The sequence below is a fragment of the Bison bison genome, unplaced genomic scaffold (genome assembly GCF_000754665.1).
Source record: "Bison bison bison isolate TAMUID 2011002044 unplaced genomic scaffold, Bison_UMD1.0 scf7180017864228, whole genome shotgun sequence".
Taxonomy (NCBI): domain Eukaryota; kingdom Metazoa; phylum Chordata; class Mammalia; order Artiodactyla; family Bovidae; genus Bison; species Bison bison.
The window spans coordinates 8,732,419-8,749,646 of NW_011494800.1; the positions used below are offsets into that span (position 1 = coordinate 8,732,419).

General features: G+C 40.0%; 1 protein-coding gene across 3 annotated transcripts in view; it reads right to left on the reverse strand.

Annotated features, from left to right (window-relative positions):
* The window catches only part of MAPK10 (mitogen-activated protein kinase 10), a 195,169-nt gene that overhangs the window by 4,701 nt on the left and 173,240 nt on the right, over nt 1-17,228 (reverse strand). For all 3 annotated transcript variants that reach the window (XM_010845973.1, XM_010845972.1, XM_010845971.1), the window contains exons 10-11: nt 12,835-12,898; nt 10,877-10,954 (exon numbers count right to left, since the gene is read on the reverse strand). In XM_010845973.1, coding sequence (XP_010844275.1) covers nt 10,877-10,954; nt 12,835-12,898 — 142 coding nt within the window. The remainder of the gene's footprint in view (nt 1-10,876; nt 10,955-12,834; nt 12,899-17,228) is intronic.

Genomic DNA, 17,228 nt, shown 5'->3' on the forward strand with positions numbered 1-17,228 from the left:
GGACGGAGGAGCCTGGTAGGCTGCAGTCCATGGGGTCGCTAAGAGTCAGACACAACTGAGCGACTTCCCTTTCACTTTTCACTTTCACACATTGGAGAAGGAAATGACAACCCACTCCAGTGTTCTTGCCTGGAGAATCCCAGGGACGGGGGAGCCTGGTGGGCTTCCATCTATGGGGTCACACAGAGTCAGACATGACTGAAGTGACTTAGTAGCAGCAGCAGCGATGGGCTTCTCAGAAACATCTTAAATTTTTCCACATTATTATTAAAGGGTAGAGATTAAAACTAGATGCAGGATTTTAATAAAGGCTTGATCAAATTATGGGCTGACAGAGTGAGATTACTGTCTATTCATCTCCTGAATGATATATTCTTAAACTATGGATGGTTTTCAAATCACGGTACTAGAGTTTAGATTTAGTTTTAATTTGAAATATAAAATATTGCCCATATACCTTTTGTAACAGCTTCACTGAGACATATTTCACAAATCTAATTTGTATAATTCAATTGTTTTAGGTTATTCACATAGTCGTGCAATCATTACAACAATCAGTTTTGTAGAGTTTTCATCACCACAAAAGGAAATCCTATAAACTGTTTCTTACCACCCAACCCTAGGCCATGACTAACTTACTTTCTGTCTTTATAAAACTGTCTGTTCTGAACATATCAGATAAATGGAATCATACAATATGTGTCTTTTGTGACTAGTTTCTTTCACACAGCTTAATATTTTCAAAAGATTCATCTGTATCAATACTTCACTTCTTTTTATGACAACAGTATTCTACTGTACGAATATATCCCTTCTGTTTATCTATTTATCAGATAATATCACATGATATTTGTCTTTCTCTGACTTACTCCACTTAGTGTGATCATCTCCAGATCCATCCGTGTTGCTGCAAATGGCATTATTTCATTCTTTTTAATGGCTGAGTAACATTCCATTGTACATGTGTACATAGATCTTCATGCATCCATCTGTAGATGTGCCTTTATGTTGCTTCCTGTCTTGGCTATTGTAAACAGTGCTGCAGTGAACACTGGCATGCATGTATCCTTTCAAACCATGTTTTTCTCTGGATATATGCCCAGGATTGGGACTGCTAGATCTTTTGGTAGCTGTATTTTTAGTTTGTAAGGAGCCTCCATACTATTCTCCATAGAGGTTGTACCAATTTACATTCCCACCAACAGTGTAGGAGGGTTCCCTTTAACCCATAACCTCGCCAGCACTTACTGTTTGTAGGCTTTTTTATCATGGCCACTCTGACTGGTATGAGGTGATATCTCATTGTAGTTTTGATTTTCATTTCTCAGAATCTTTATCAACCGTATTTCTAGGGTTCCATAAATTGTTGTTGCTGACTCTGTATAGCACAAATGCATTAAAAAAGGTTCCTAACAGTGCCTCTATAAAATCCCCGTTACATTCTCAGGTTGTATGTAAAGAGTTTCCCTATACGGTGCTGTGGGGGATGGGAATCTTGTGTACTGTCTAGCAGCACGCTGCGGTGGTTTTAGTGGCTTTGAGAGTCAGTTATTAGCATTTCTTTCCAATTTTGCCTTCATAGATGACATATCAGTAGCTTGAAATTGATCACAGAATATTTACACGATCAGTTCAGTTCAGTTCAGTTGCTCAGTCGTGTCCGATTCTTTGCGACCCCATGAATTGCAGCACGCCAGGCCTCCCTGTCCATAGAAATTAGTAATTGCTACAATCAGTCCATCTTTTTTAAAGAGATGATTGCATGCAGGCATGCTCATTTGCTCAGACATGTTCAACTCTTTGTGGCCCCATGGACTGTATGTAGCCAGCCAGACTCCTCTGTCTATGGAACTCTCCAGGCAAGAATACTGGAGTGGGCAGCCATTCCCTTCTCCAGGGGATCTCCCTGACTCAGGGATCAAACTCTATTATTATTAAAAATTAAACCCCACACTGTAATTAAAAAAAAACAAAACTTCTGCTTCTGTATGATTTTTTCTATCGCACTATACTATATGCCTTCTCAACTGTAGCCATCTCTGGCTTTACTGAATGATCCTCTCAAGTCTGTTTTTTATGTAGACAATAAATAAATTTTTAAAACATAAAAACAAACAAAATTAGAAGGTTCCAGACAAATATTTTGGCTTCAAGTTGTTAGTTTACTGCCAAACAGTTTGGGACAATATGTTAAAAGTAGAATTGAACTGAATTGAACTTATCATTGCCCAGGATATCCTAGCAATGTGATAAATACCCCTCTTCCTATATTGTTTTCAGAGAAACCAGTAAAATACATACTTTTTTTTATAAAATTTTTTTGTTAGTAAAGCATTATAAATTTTTGTCAATAAATGTGTCATTTAAATTAACTGGAAATACTAATAAAGTTACAGATAAAAAATACTAGTTACTTTCAAAATTACCTGAAAAAAATTTAGGTTTTATGGAAAGACATAATAACCTCAGATATGCAGATGACACCACCCTTATGGCAGAAAGTGAAGAAGAACTAAAGAGACTCTTGATGAAAGTAAAAAGGAGAGTGAAACAGCTGGCTTAAAACTCAACATTCAAAAAATAAAGATAATGGCATCCGGCCCCATCACTTCATGGAAAATAGATGGGGAAAAAATAAAAACAATGACAGACTTTATTTTCTTGAGCTCCAAAATCACTGCAGATGGTGACTGCAGCCATGAAATTAAAAGACACTTGCTCCTTGGAAGAAAAGCTATGACCAACCTAGACAGCACATTAAAAAGCAGAGACATTACTTTACCAACCAAGGTCCATCTAGTCAAAGCTATGTTTTTTCCAGTAGTTATGTATGGATGTGAGAGTTGGACTTTACAGAAAGCTGAGCACCGAAGAATTTATACTTTTAAATTGTGGTGTTGGAGAAGACTCTTGAGAGTCCCTTGGACTAAAAGGATATCAAACCAGTCAATCCTAAAGGAAATCAACCCTGAATATTCATTGGAAGGACTGATGCTGAAGCTGAAGCTCCAATACTTTGGACACCTGATGGGAAGAACTGACTCATTGGAAAAGACCCTGATTCTGGGCAAGATTGAAGGCAGGAGAAGGGGATGACAGAGGATGAGATGGCTGGATGGCATCACCGACTCAATGCATATGAGTCTGAGCAAGCTCCAGGAGTTGGTGATGGACAGGGAACCCTGGTATGCTGCAGTCCATGGAGTCCCAAAGGATCAGACATGACTGAGTGACTGAACCGAGCTGAACTTACAAAAATTTACCAGCTAAACGTTGCATGTGTATCTGTGCGCGCACACTCAGTCACTCAGTTGTGTCTGACTCTGCAACTTCATGGACTGTAGCCCACCAGGTTCCTCTGTCCATGGGATTTTCCAGGCAAGAATACTGGAGTGGGTTGCCATTCCTTTCTCCAGGGAACCTTCCCAACCCAGGGATCACACCCGCATCTCCTGCATCTCCTGCACCAGTAGGCAGATTCCTCACCACTGAGCCACCTGAGAAGCCTAGAAGTTATCCAGCCAAAGGCATCCATAGTCTCAAAGGAAAATACTGTTCTGCTTTTCTAAATAAAATTATTTTCCTGACCCATCCACACATAAAAAGAGACACAAAGTATTATGAGAACCACTAGATTTGTTTTAGTCACTAAGATGTATTCCTTCTCTGTATTCATGGCTATCAGCTTCAGTTGGTTTAGGGGCTGATGTTTTTAAATAGAAAAAGTTATTGGGATAGATCTGTAAATAATTGGGAGGAACATACTCCCATAAGATGTAGAGGAGAAGGAGGGGCTATATATTAAAATCACTGGGAAAGCTTTATCTTCCATTTAGAGATTCTAAGAAATCTCTACCCATCTTGATGCTAAGCATCCCTAGCTCAGTGAGTCATTGTCACTTCTGGGAGGTTTACTTCTCAGGCAACAGGGTGGTGAACAGACTAAGAATCTTTGTATTAGATGACCTTCTAGTTTGTTCTTGCTCTAACATTCTATAGTAAATGCTTTTAGAAGAAAATTAATTTCTATTCATGGGCTGTTATTCCCTCAGCAGTCTTTACAAATCAATTCAGAAAGCAAGCACTCATGCTACTCTTGAAAATAAATCACTATGCAAGTGAAATCAGATAGTAGAAGGGAATATAATTATTTATTTAGAAGTGTATCTGGGGTTTAGATTTATTTCTTATTGATACACAACAATTCCATCAGTAAATTTCAAGCTTCTGTATTATTCTGCAAATGCACATTTAACTTTCTATTTACATTTTAAAAGCATCACTAAAACATGAGTTTGGGTATTAGAACAATTTTGTCACTGAAAAACTGCATTAACTTATTCCCTTGCTGCTGGGTTTCTAGTGTTGCCATGACTGAATATTAAGGGAGTCTAAGTCGTAATATTATTTCATCTCAGCTATTTAAAAAATAAAATGTGATATGCAACATTCCTGAGAAAAGGTGATTATAATGAGGAATGCAATAAGGCTGAATCTTCAAAAGTTTTCTAAGTAATCGCTTTCTCTTTCCAGCATAGTTTACTGCAAATGTGTGTGTGTGTGTGTTAATTGCTCAGTCGTGTCCAACACTTTGCAACCCCGTGAACTGTAGTCCATTAGTCCAGCTGAACTCCTCAGTCCATGGCTTTTCCAGGCAAGAATACCAGAGTGGCTGTATATATATATATATACACCATGCACACACTCACACACACACGCACACGCACACACACGCACACACACATGCACGCACACACATACACACACGCACACACACGCACAGTGGTATGCCAATAAAAATTTAGCAAATGGCTCTTCAGAGGGGTTAAGAATGCCTTGATTTGTAGAGTCAGCCAATTTCTATGTCTTAAATCCTGCATGGTGGATTTCAAGCTACAATATGAGGTCAAAAAACTCAGATGTACACAAGTGGCTCGTTGCTCCAGCACATGGCTGTCTTATGTCTCCGCATAATGCACGGAAATATATCAAACACAGGGACTTCCCTGGTGGTCCAGTGGTTGAGGATCCACCTGCCGACGCAGGGACACAGGTTCAATCCCTGGTCCAGGAAGATTCCACATGCCTCAGAGCAACTAAGCCCATGTGCCACAACTACTGAGCCCTCATGCCACGGTTAGTGAAGCCCATGCACCCTGGAATCCACACTGCACAACCAGAGAAGGCACCTCAGTGAGAGGCCCACACACCGCAGCTGGAGGGTAGTCCCCCACTCACTGCAGCTGGAGGGTAGTCTCCCACCCACTGCAGCTGGAGGGTAGTCCCCCACTCACTGCAGCTGGAGGGTAGTCTCCCACCCACTGCAGCTGGAGGGTAGTCCCCCACCCACTGCAGCTGGAGAAGCCTATGGGCAGCAGTGAAGACCTGCTGGGCAAAAATAAATAATAGCTAGCTAAGTAAATAAAAGAATAAAAAATACCAAACAGAAATATGTCATATAATATGTATCACACGTATGATTTCTCAAAATCAAGCCAGGAATCTTTTCCTTTAAAATCATGTAGTGAAAGATTGAATCCACAATCATTTTAACTATAAATTGCTTAAGCCAGGCCACTATAGTTTAGAGCAGGTGTAGAAGGTAGATAATTTAGTATTGTTACAGGTAGTTGGAATGGGTAAAAGTATTTTGGCCTTCTCGTGTGCACAAAGAGCCTAAGGGGAATGTTTTATGATTAATTGCTAGCACACTAACTGCTAAGTCACTTCAGTTGTGTCCGACTCTCAGCGACCCCATGGACTGCAGCCTTCCAAGCTCCTCCGTCCATGGGGTTTTCCAGGCAAGAGTACTGGAGTGGGCTGCCATTGCCTTCTCCGACACTAAACTAAACGGGCATGCAAAAAATTTCAGGAATATATATGTCCCACAGTGAATAAATAAAAAAACCACCTGAAAGCATGGCAAAGCTTTGTCTGAAGCAGGAGTAAATGCCAGAAGCAACATTTGTGTACTTGATACTCGGTTCATTTACCTTCATGATGATTAACAAGAGAATAAGTATTAACTGGCATAAGAACATACTGAACTGCATACTGTCCCAAAACTATAATCCTGTCTTGAATTTTGTCTTTGGGAGAGCACCAAGAAACATGTTGAGGAAAGACCTGAGCACCAATTTCCAAATTAATAAATATTTAACAGGCTACTATTATGTGTAAGTTGCTCAGTCCTGTCTGACTCTTTGCAACTCCATGGACTGTAGTCCATGGAATTCTCTAGGCCAGAATACTGGAGTGGGTAGCCTTTCCCTTCTCCAGGGGTTCTTCCCAACCCAGAGATCGAACCCATGTCACCCGCATAGCAGGCAGATTCTTTACCACTGAACCACCAGGGAAGCCCTTCTCTGGTGGCTCAGAGGTTAAAGCGTCTGCCTATAATGTCAGAGACCTGGGTTCGATCTCTGGGTTGGGAAGATCCCCTGGAGAAGGAAATGGCAACCCACTCCAGTATTCTTGCCTGGAGAATCCCATGGACGAGGAGCCTGGCGGGCTACAGTCCACGGGGTCACAGAGTCAGACACGACTGAGCGACTTCACTCACTCATTATGTGTAAGGGATAATACTCTGGCACCGCAGGGCAAAGCTGAATATATACAATCTTTTTCTCAATGAATTTACAATTGATACAGGTAATAAGACAATGTGTAAAATACAAGTACTATTAGGACGCATAGGAAAGAAAGATCTTATTCTTTGGGAAGATATGAAAAGTCTTTTGGAACAGATACGAAAAATATTTGGGGACAAGGTGGTAATAAAAGAACACTTTTGAATGGGCAGAAAGGTGGGGAGCCAGTCAAGTAAGGCAGCAACAACGCAGGACCCTAGAATGGGTATAGTATCAAAAGCAGGAAAATGTGGAGTGTATTTCAGAGGGCTGTCTGTGTCAGAGGTTACTAGGCTTAAATTATAAGTGATGCAAAGCTATTGGAGGCACTGATCAGTAAATGATTGCTCAACCTATAGTTTTGAAAGATCAACTTAGGTCAAGACTGAAGTATGGAAAATTATTTCAAGAAAACTTTAATCATAATGGTGTTAACATAAAGGTATGGTAGCAATTCGATGTAAGACATCTAGCAAGCAAAATGTTTAGGATGCAAAGAGTGACTGACAGTCATAATGTGGGTATGGAGTGAAAGGTCAGTTATGGGTTTCAGGCTGGGAGGCTGAGAAAAATAAAGTTGCCATTAATAGAAATGGGAAAGTTGAGGCAAAATTTACGGCTGAGTGGGTAAATCTAAATGGAGAGGATGTGTTTGGTTTTAAACAAATGGAATCTGAATTGGCAGCATCTCACGCGTCCTGGCCCAGTATCCTAATTTCTTTATGACTAGGTTATACTCATCATTACATAATTTGGCAGAATGAATTTATTTCACAGTGAGTCCAGAAATAACAAACTACTCTGTAAACTAGGCTTCAGTTTTATTCACCTTAAATATATTTCTTACAAACTTAAAAATAATTACTTGGCCAAGACTCAGGTTCATCTATTCAGAGCACATAGAAATTATGTCAATAACCTTAGATACTGTTCAAGAAAATGATCCAACACTTGGGATTGGTGCCAAAAAAAAATGAGCATATAACCTTTTACTATCACACTTGAGCATTTTTTAATAGGCCCCCTCCTAAGGGTCATCTGACTGTTTTGTGGAACATAACTTTTTGACTTAATATTCTCAGTAGATTAGGATCCAGATGTTTTATAACATTGTAAACTTGTAGAAAACTGATAAAGTAAAACTCTTTTCTTTTTCTGCCTAGTAGAAAAGACAACCACAAAGATAGGTTTGGTTGCTGTGTAGGACATTTGTAGGTTTTTATTTAATTTGGTAATCTTATCTCAGTGTTATTTTTTCCATAGACTGCTGCTGCTGCTGCTGCTGCTAAGTCGCTTCAGTCATGTCCGACTGTGCAACCCCAGAGATGGCAGCCCACCAGGCTCCCCTGTCCCTGGGATTCTCCAAGCAAGAACACTGGAGTGGGTTGCCATTTCCTTCTCCAATGCGTGAAAGTGAAAAGTGAAAGGGAAGTCCTTCAGTCGTGTCCGACTCTTAGCGACCCCATGGACTGCAGCCTACCAGGCTCCTCCGTCCATGGGATTTTCCAGGCAAGAGTACTGGAGTGGGGTGCCTTTGCCTTCTCCTTTCCATAGACTACCTAATCTTAATTTCTCATATCTTCACTGAACTTTGTCATCCTGTCATTTCCCTCATTAAGGAGCTAAAAGAAACTTTGCATGTACTCACTTTCTTTTGCAATAAGAATGATGACTTTAATGATTAAAGAATTACACTTCAATTATATACAAATTTTGTTCCTTTACCAAACACTCCAGCCTTTCTTATGGCAGATCACTGATCGCATCCCTTTAATGATCCATTGATCTCACTTGTACCATCGCTAATTCCTTTCTGCCTTCCCTGAGCTGTACAGTTTGCCTGAAAGGAATCGTGGGAATAAGAAGATTTTTGTAGAAGTTTGTGAAAGTATTGAAAAGCAAATTGTGTATTTTTATGCCATCATAGATTAGCTGTTGTGAAGACCTGGTCGGGGTTGAAGGGAAAGTGGAGGAAACAAGCAGAAGATGGGGTATCCTGGAGTGGATAGCATAATTCTGAGCTCTTTGCAAAAAAGAAAGGAGATAATGAATGGATTTCCCTGGTGGTCCAGCGGTTAAGAATCTGGCTTGCAACGCAATGGGTAAGGGTTTGATCCCTGGTTGGGGAACTAAGATCGAATATTGCTGCGGGACAATTAAACCCATGTGCCGCTGCTACGAGCCCATGCAGCACAACTAGAGGGTTCTTCTGCAGCAACAAAAGATTCTACATGTTGCAATGAAGATCCTGCGTGCTGCAAATAAGACCTGATGCAGAAATAAACAATTTTTTAAAGAAAGAAGAATAGAAGAAACTGTGAAATCTGTCCTGTCCTGTCTTGAAATGGGGCTTCCCTGGTGGCTCAGTGGTAAAGAATCTGCCTGCAATTCAGGAGACCCAGGTTTGAGCCCTGGCTTGGGAAGATCCCCTGGAGAAGGAAATGGCAACCCACTCCAATATTCTTGCCTGGAGAATTCCAGGGACAGAGAAGCCTATCGGGCTACAGTCCATGGGATTGCAAACAGTCGGACACGACTAAGCGACTAACACTTTCACTTTCACATCTTGAAATAGGGCTTCCTAGGTGGTGCTAGAGGTAAAGAAAGAATCTGAACCTGCTTGCAATGCAGGAGAAATGGGTTCAATCCCTGGGTCAGGAAGATCCCCTGGAGAGGATAATGGCAACTCACTCCAGTATTGCCTGGAGATTTCCATGGATAAAGAGGCCTGGTGGGACACAGTCCATAGGATTGCAGAGTCAGACACAACTGAGCAACACTTTCACTTTCAACACTTCCTGAAATGCTAAGTCACCCTTCACTGGATTCTGGTATTTCAACTTCTTAATGATTATAGGAAAAAGTATTTTGACCATTATGATAATTCTTAAGTTAGGGAGTCTTTCTGCCTTAGCAGGTGGCATCTTGCTGTTGGATTCAGTCTCTGGGCTCTTTAATCAGCAGCAGATAGAACAGGCAGGTTAAGTAAGAAGCATCTTCTACAGACTTGTATCAGTATAGAGGCGGGGTTGAATAAATAGGGTGGGCAGACAAACAACTCCGATGATTCCTTTAACCTTCTTTGACGAAAGGAAAGACTTGACATATAATTGGACATTTCCCTAAGTCTAGAAGTGAGAAAAACATGTCATAACTGAACAGCATCGGTTTGGGTATCATAGTAGTTGTGGGTTGCAAACTTGTTAAAGAGTAATATCAGCAGGAGGAATTGACTCACTCATTCTGTTTCCTGAAATGATTTAAATTGCATGGGAAAAATTATATATCAAAAGTAGGACACCAAATCTACTTTTCTCTAAGGTAATAATTTGCAGCCTACAGTTTTGTCAGCATGATCTGAGTGTTGTTTAAAGCTGATGATAAAGTCATTACATTATTTAAAACTATTTCTATATTCTCTTTCTATTCAGAACATTGGTCCTAGGAAAAATATATTGGCATTAAAAAGTGTAAGTAAATTATCTCAAGTCATCCTAAAGCTCATTGGTGAGCTCAGGAAAATATGTGTATTATATATGTGCATGCTAAGTTGCTTCAGTTGTATACAGCTCTTTGTAACCCTATGGACTGTGGCCCACCAGACTCCTCTCTCAATGGGATTCTCCAGGCAAGAATAGGGAGTGAGTTGCCATGCCCTCCTCCAGGAGACCGTCCTGACCTAAGGATTGAACCTGTGTCTCTTACGTCTCCCGTGTTGGTAGGCAGGTTTTTTACCACTGGGAAGCCCATGTATATGTACTAATGTGTGCTATATTTTGTAGACTGCAAATGTAAAGATTTTTCTGTGCTGACTTTAATTGGACCCCGTTGTGGTTAAGGCTTCAACTACTGTCACATCAACCTTAGGAAGAGTAAACTTTAGAGTGAATGAAGGAAAAGGTTTTAGGTGGAGGGATTGATTCCTGAACTCCACACTGAGGTGGTGGTCAAGAGGGCATTATGGATCTGAATTTTGATGAGGAGCACCCACCCTTTAATCAGATTATGCTAATATTTCTTCAAGATTCCTTGTTATTTTAAAGTTCTGAAAGAACTCATGCTAAATCATTATAGTCAGAATAAATGCCACACTAACCATCAAAAGCAAGGAGACTGAAATCATTAGAGGGAAACAGGTAACACTGGTTCATATGCTTGATAAGCAGTATTATTGACTGCAATCTCTCCTTAAGGCCAAGAAAAATACGCAAGTACCGGTTTGTTGGTTATTCATTGAGAGTGAGTACCTGAAGGAGAAGGCTGTCCTTTCACAACGCCATTCTTCGTCTTTTCTTCCGAGTTCATTACTTCCTTATAGATAAGTTCTGTAACAAAGGTACCAGTGTTATGAAAATCAGTTTTCTCCTTAACCCAAAGAAAAAGTCATTCATAACAAACAATAACATTTTGATGGGACTGAGTCAATTACAAATCAAGTGGAATTTTTTACTTTTCTATTTTTACGTGCTCAGTCATGTCCAACTCCTTGCGACTCCATGAACTGTAGCCTGCCAGGCTCCTCTGTCCATGGAATTTTCCAGGCAAGAGTACTCAAGATTGCCATTTCCTCCTCTAAGGAATCTTTTCAACCCAGGAATTGAACCTGAGTCCCCTGCATTGGCAGGTGGATTCTTTACCACTGAGCCACCTGGGAAGCCCTATTTTCTTGCAAAAGCACAGAGCTTGGCAAACATAGGTGCTCAACAGTGCATTTGACCAAATCAATGTATGTAGAATACACATTACTTCTTTTCTGAATTCTTTGGGGAATTTCTGATGCATTCTGACTTTATCTCTTACGGATTTTAATGCCTTAGTTTTGAACATCCATTTCTCTTTTATGTTCTTTCCCTAAGAGATGCACATATTCTTGTGACTTGAAATTATTACTTTCTATCCATTTCCAACTCTTACTTCATCTTTTTTTCCAGACTCAAATTTTGGATTTGTAAAACTAAACTTGCCTAAAATCCAACATTAAAAAAAATTATTACCCTCATTTCCAAACTGGCATCCATTTCTGGCTTTTTCATTGCTAGAGATAAAAATGTGTATATATTCATTTCTTTTTACTTTATCCCTTTTAGCTAAAAATTACTCTGTGCAATTCATTCCTGCTTTGCAATGGCTTACAATTAACACAAGCACCATCCTTTATAGGTATTCCTCCAGTTTTCAGAATTGAGTCTATCCTCCTTGAGTGATATTTACACCCTATTACTTACCTAAGAAGAACCTTTGAGTGTGCTCTGGTCCTTATTTAGATCAACTCTTTTTCTGTCTATCATTCTCATAATTTTTAAAATTTGATCTACTGTTTATATGAGCTTATTTTTCCATACTCTCCAATATGATCTCTCGAACAGTGGATTCTCCTTACTATCTTTATAGCACATTTTGATCATTCTTACCCTTTGGTTTTCTCTTATATTTTCATTCTAGTATTTTTCTCTATTTTTTATTTTCCCAACTTAGAATTACTAATTCTTTCAAGGTAGCTCAAACATTTCTTTCCTTCTGATGTACCCTTTCTCTTCCTCCTCATTTTGAGCTAATCATTTGTTATAAACTGCATTTGGTTTTTTCATATTTATTCTATTCTGTGGTTATTTATATTAGTTTAGCAATTCTTCTCTGCTTTGTTTCATCCTGAGTATGATATTGACCATATAGTATGTGTTTGGAAAAGTTTTGTTAAAAAAAAAAAAAGGTAATTAATATATTCACTCACTGTTTTCTTACTTTAAATGAGAAATAAGCTGTTTGAATGCATACATTTTCATTTAAATTCTCAAGTCCTATAAACTGAGTGAGTGAATTCACATATTCACTCTTTTATTTTATAATGCCTAGAACCATCTCAGGCATAACATTATCCATTTAATGTAATAATTTTATGTACAAACTTAGAATGTTTAATTCTGAAATTTTGAATTAAAGCTTGACTTTCACCATGACAAATATTTTGACAATCAGTACTATTTTTAAAAATATGTCAGTAATTAATTCCTTTCATTTTGGAGTAAATGTAATATTGCTATTAGTATGAAAAGACAGATGAAGTTTAGGAGTTTTGAAAATGGTCTAAGAGGATAGCCCTTAGAAAACCATCTGTTACTAAAGCATTTTAAAAGGAAAATACTTAAAAATATTTTATGAGTTTAAAAAAAAAGAAAAAGCACACTTAATTAGGCAGTAGAATCACCTTTCCATTCTTCAATGGTGTGCTCTCTCTCATCCAGCTGTTTGTCATATATCTGAGGTGGGGGCTGCGGGGAAAAAAAATAAACAGACAATAAGCTTTCTATAATAGCCTAAAAATAAACTCTTACAATGCAGGAGAATATCTTGCTATTCACTGATTTTAGGGGTGATCAGAATCTCATATAAATTGTGGAGTAATTATAGTGGTGAAGAAGTTTAAATTGCCCCAACAAACTTATGAAGGATTCATTTACATGCCAATATTTGCTGCTAACAAATAAGGCAGCAGAATACAAAACCCGAGAGCTCATTTTCCAAAATCTAATTCAGAACTCATGTGTTACCAATTAATGTTCAGTTTGGAAATGGCAACCTGCTCCAGTATCTTGCTAGGGTAATCCCTTTTACAGAGGAGCCTCATGGAATCGCAAAGAGTTGGAAACAATGGAGCAGGCATACACTCACTCTCTTTAGAATGCAAACAAGACACTTGATAACAAGGACCCAGAAGTTGCATTTTGTCCATTCACTAGCCCTCTAACAGAACCCTGCTAAAATTATCCCAGACTGATAAGATTCTGTTCCATTTTTAGAGCCTTGTGAAGAAGAGTCTTCAATGCCTCTCAACAGACCATAGTACTAGCCTCCAGCATAAAGGAATATTTAGACCTAATCAATGTTTATTCTTTTGAAGCATCAGAAGACATTTTTAGACATAGCTGGGTGCCCTATATTTAAATGTTTTAATATATTTCCTCCCCTCAGGCAGAAGCAACTGCCAGTTCTCTAGAGGGGTTCAAGGTTCACTCACCTTGGACCCCCCAGTGGCCCAACTTAACCCTCTCTAGGAAAAGGATATGACAGAACTTTTAGCCTAACATATGCCTTCCTCTTGCTCTGAGGAATTTGGATATGGAAAAGGAGAAATTTTCACAAATTGAGGTGCCTTTTAGGAAGGAGATCTCAGACAGATTCCTTAACCTGCTCCTCCCAAATCTTGGACCTAGAGAATTCTATCATGGTGACATGGTAGCTCCAATTCAGCTCAAGGAAGAGGGAAAGAAAAAAAAATATCTTAGAGAAAGAAAGAGGTGAGAGAGAAGGAGGTATATTGGCCAACAATGGCTTCAGTGAAAAAAAAAAAAAAGAGCTGCAAACATCTGGTGCCATGAGACAGGGGCCCCAGAATTCATGCTGTCCAATGCTCCAAAAGCAGCAGTTTTTTATAAGAAACAGTTGCTCTCAATAAAGTGACTCAGGTCTATTAGGATGTGTGTGCACACTCAGTCGCTCAGTTGTATCTTTTTGGGACCCCATGGACTGTAGCCCACTAGGCACCTCTGTTCATGGAATTTTCCATGTAAGAATAATGGAATGAGCTGCCCTTTCCTACTTGAGGGGATCTGCTCCACCCAGGGTTTGAATGCACGTCTCCTGCATCTCCTGCATTGGCAGGCAGATTCTTTACTGCTGAACCACCTGTGAAGCCTGTTCGTTTTGAGGACAGCCTTCCTCACAAGGGCTATCACAGGAAGACTTTGGACAAGATCTTCAGAGAAAGTTTCTGGCTTCTGTGGGAAGGTCTTTGACCTGTGGGCAGCACCGTAGTATCACATGGTTCTTCTTTACTGTGTGCAGAATCTCTGGCAGCCTGCATCATAACAGACAGGAACACTCCCCTTAGTCTCAGTATGCTGGGCCAGTGTCACATATCACAGAAGGAGCTGGATATAAAACTGAAAGACTGACCAGTTGTCGTGGGCAGCTTAACACCATATGGAATTACTGAGAAACAACTACTGATGAGCTCAGACATTCCTTCAAAATCTACGACTGCTACGGGGACAGAGGTTTTAAACCAGCTACTGTGATTCCTTGGTGGTTCACACGGTAAAGAATCCTCCTGCAGCGCGAGAGACCTGGCTTCAATCCCTGGGTTGGGAAGATCCCCTGGAGGAGGGCATGGCAACCCACTCCAGTATTCTTGCCTGGAGAATCCTATGGACAGAGAAGCCTGGTGGGCTACAGGCCATGGGGTCGCAAAGAGTCAGACGGGACTGAGCGACTAAACACACATGCACCAGTTATAGAAATATGATGATTTAATGCGTGCATGAGCAAAGTAAGGTTATTTTTGATAAATTGTGAAAATGTCATCTAAGTAAGCTAACGCAAAGCCAAACTCTGGTTATGTAAAGACACTTTTCCCAAGCGGCAGGTTTTCTGCTTTGCCTCTTACTGAACTTACATAAAGCCATGGTGAGGTCTTCTCTAAGTGAGCCCTGTCCAGGCCCCCCAGCAGGGAGGCACACAAGCTCTCAGAGCCCCCCACTCCCCCTCTACCCGCACTCCCGAGCTCTGTGCACTGTTGGTGCCTCTTCTAACAATAGACTCAGCTCAGGACCCGTTGTGGCTGACATCTCCAAGCAGTGGATTTTTTAAGTTTCAAAACGAAACATGGCTCAAGAGTGTTATTTCCTGCCAAAGCTCATGAATGCTATATTCTCTTTGCAACTAAACTGTTTGAGAGAGGTTTTCCTTGGAGCTTCAGCAGATTGCTGTTGCTGATGTAGAAAGCACGAAGTATTACACTCTAACTGCAAACTATAAAGAAAGAAAGCAGAGTACTGAGTCCAAGATGTTAACTTTCAACAAATCAAAAGGACTGCTTTCAACACACCTGCATTAGCGCTATGGTTGAAAGAGCAACCTGTTTGTTTGTTTGTCTGTTTTAAAAGAGGGGATTCGATCACCTGCAATGGAAGGGTACTTCACATAAAGATGTTTCTACATCGCAATATAAAATAGTAATTGACCAATAATACAAAAAGAGTAATGTCATATTCCAACATACATATGCATGTGCTCAGACAGCTATCGTCAGCATGCAGTGGTCCAGACACCCCCTGCCTTTCCTGTTAAATGAAGCTAGGGGTCTACTGCTCTGTTGTTCCCTTTCCTCACCTTACTAAACAGGAAGGATTCTCTCTTCCCAGGTAACATTCTAAATAAGAAGGAAATGAGGAGTGAGTATCATGAGAAGTGCCCCAGAGAGTATTTTAAGAAAGTTTAGTAGATTTGAACAAATTGAGATGTGAGAAAATTAAGGATGAGAAGAAATTAAGAATAATCTATGCAGAGTTATTAGGGCTTATATCTTGCACGCTTTTGCATATTCTTCAAGAGACTGACGATTTCTTTCCTCTTGAAGATTTGAACTCTGTTTACCTGTTTTAAGTTCTTTTAGGAATTCATATAGATTGCATGTCATAAGTTAATATGGATTAGATGTGTTTTATATTAATTACACCATATATACAGGTACAAATGTTTTCAGTTAAATTAGATAAACACATGGCCAAATACAAGTAACTATGAGTTAGTAGATATTGGGATTCACTTATTCATTTATTAAATTCATTCATTCATTACAGGTTTGGGGCACCCAGTATATGTATGCTAGGCTATATTAGAAATTGATATTTTGAAAGTGAATAATATGACTGCTTGACTTCAAGGAACTCAGAATTTAGCAGGGTAAGACTTATGCAAAACAGGTAATTAACATACAACATGAAAAATAAAAGAAATACATAGGTGGTATATGGGAGCAGAGTGAAGAAACACTAAGCAAAACCTTTTGATTCTTGGAGTAGATGATACTTGTACTAGTTCAGTGAGCAAAAAAATATCTTGGATACTGACAAGGTAAAGTGAGGAAAAGAAAAAGATGACTCTAGGCCACAGAATCTAGAAAACAGAATGATGATGGTGGTGAGGATGGTGCTGGTGATTGTGGCAGTGCTGGTGTGTGTGTGTTTCTCTGCTCAGGTGCACACACACAGCAAGAGAACCAGAAGCATCTGTGGTCATAAAATATAACTTATGTGGTCAGAAGGGACAAGAGGGCCATGCCTAGAGAAACAGATGGGTCAGAGAAAGGCTGGATCAAGAACGGTTTCAGTTCAGTTCAGTTCAGTTCAGCTGCTCAGTTGTGTCTGACTCTTTGCGACCCCATGAATTGCAGCACGCCAGGCCTCCCTGTCCATCACCAACTCCCAGAGTTCACCTAGACTCACGTCCATCGAGTCAGTGATGCCATCCAGCCATCTCATCCTCTGTCGTCCCCTTCTCCTCCTGCCCCCAATCCCTCCCAGCATCAGAGTCTTTTCCAATGAGTCAACTCTTCGCATGAGGTGGCCAAAGTACTGGAGTTTCAGCTTTAGCATCATTCCTTCCAAAGAAATCCCAGGGCTGATCTCCTTCAGAATGGACTGGTTGGATCTCCTTGCAGTCCAAGGGACTCTCAAGAGTCTTCTCCAACACCACACTTCAAAAGCATCAATTCTTCGGTGCTCAGCCTTCTTCACAGTCCAACTCTCACATCCATACATG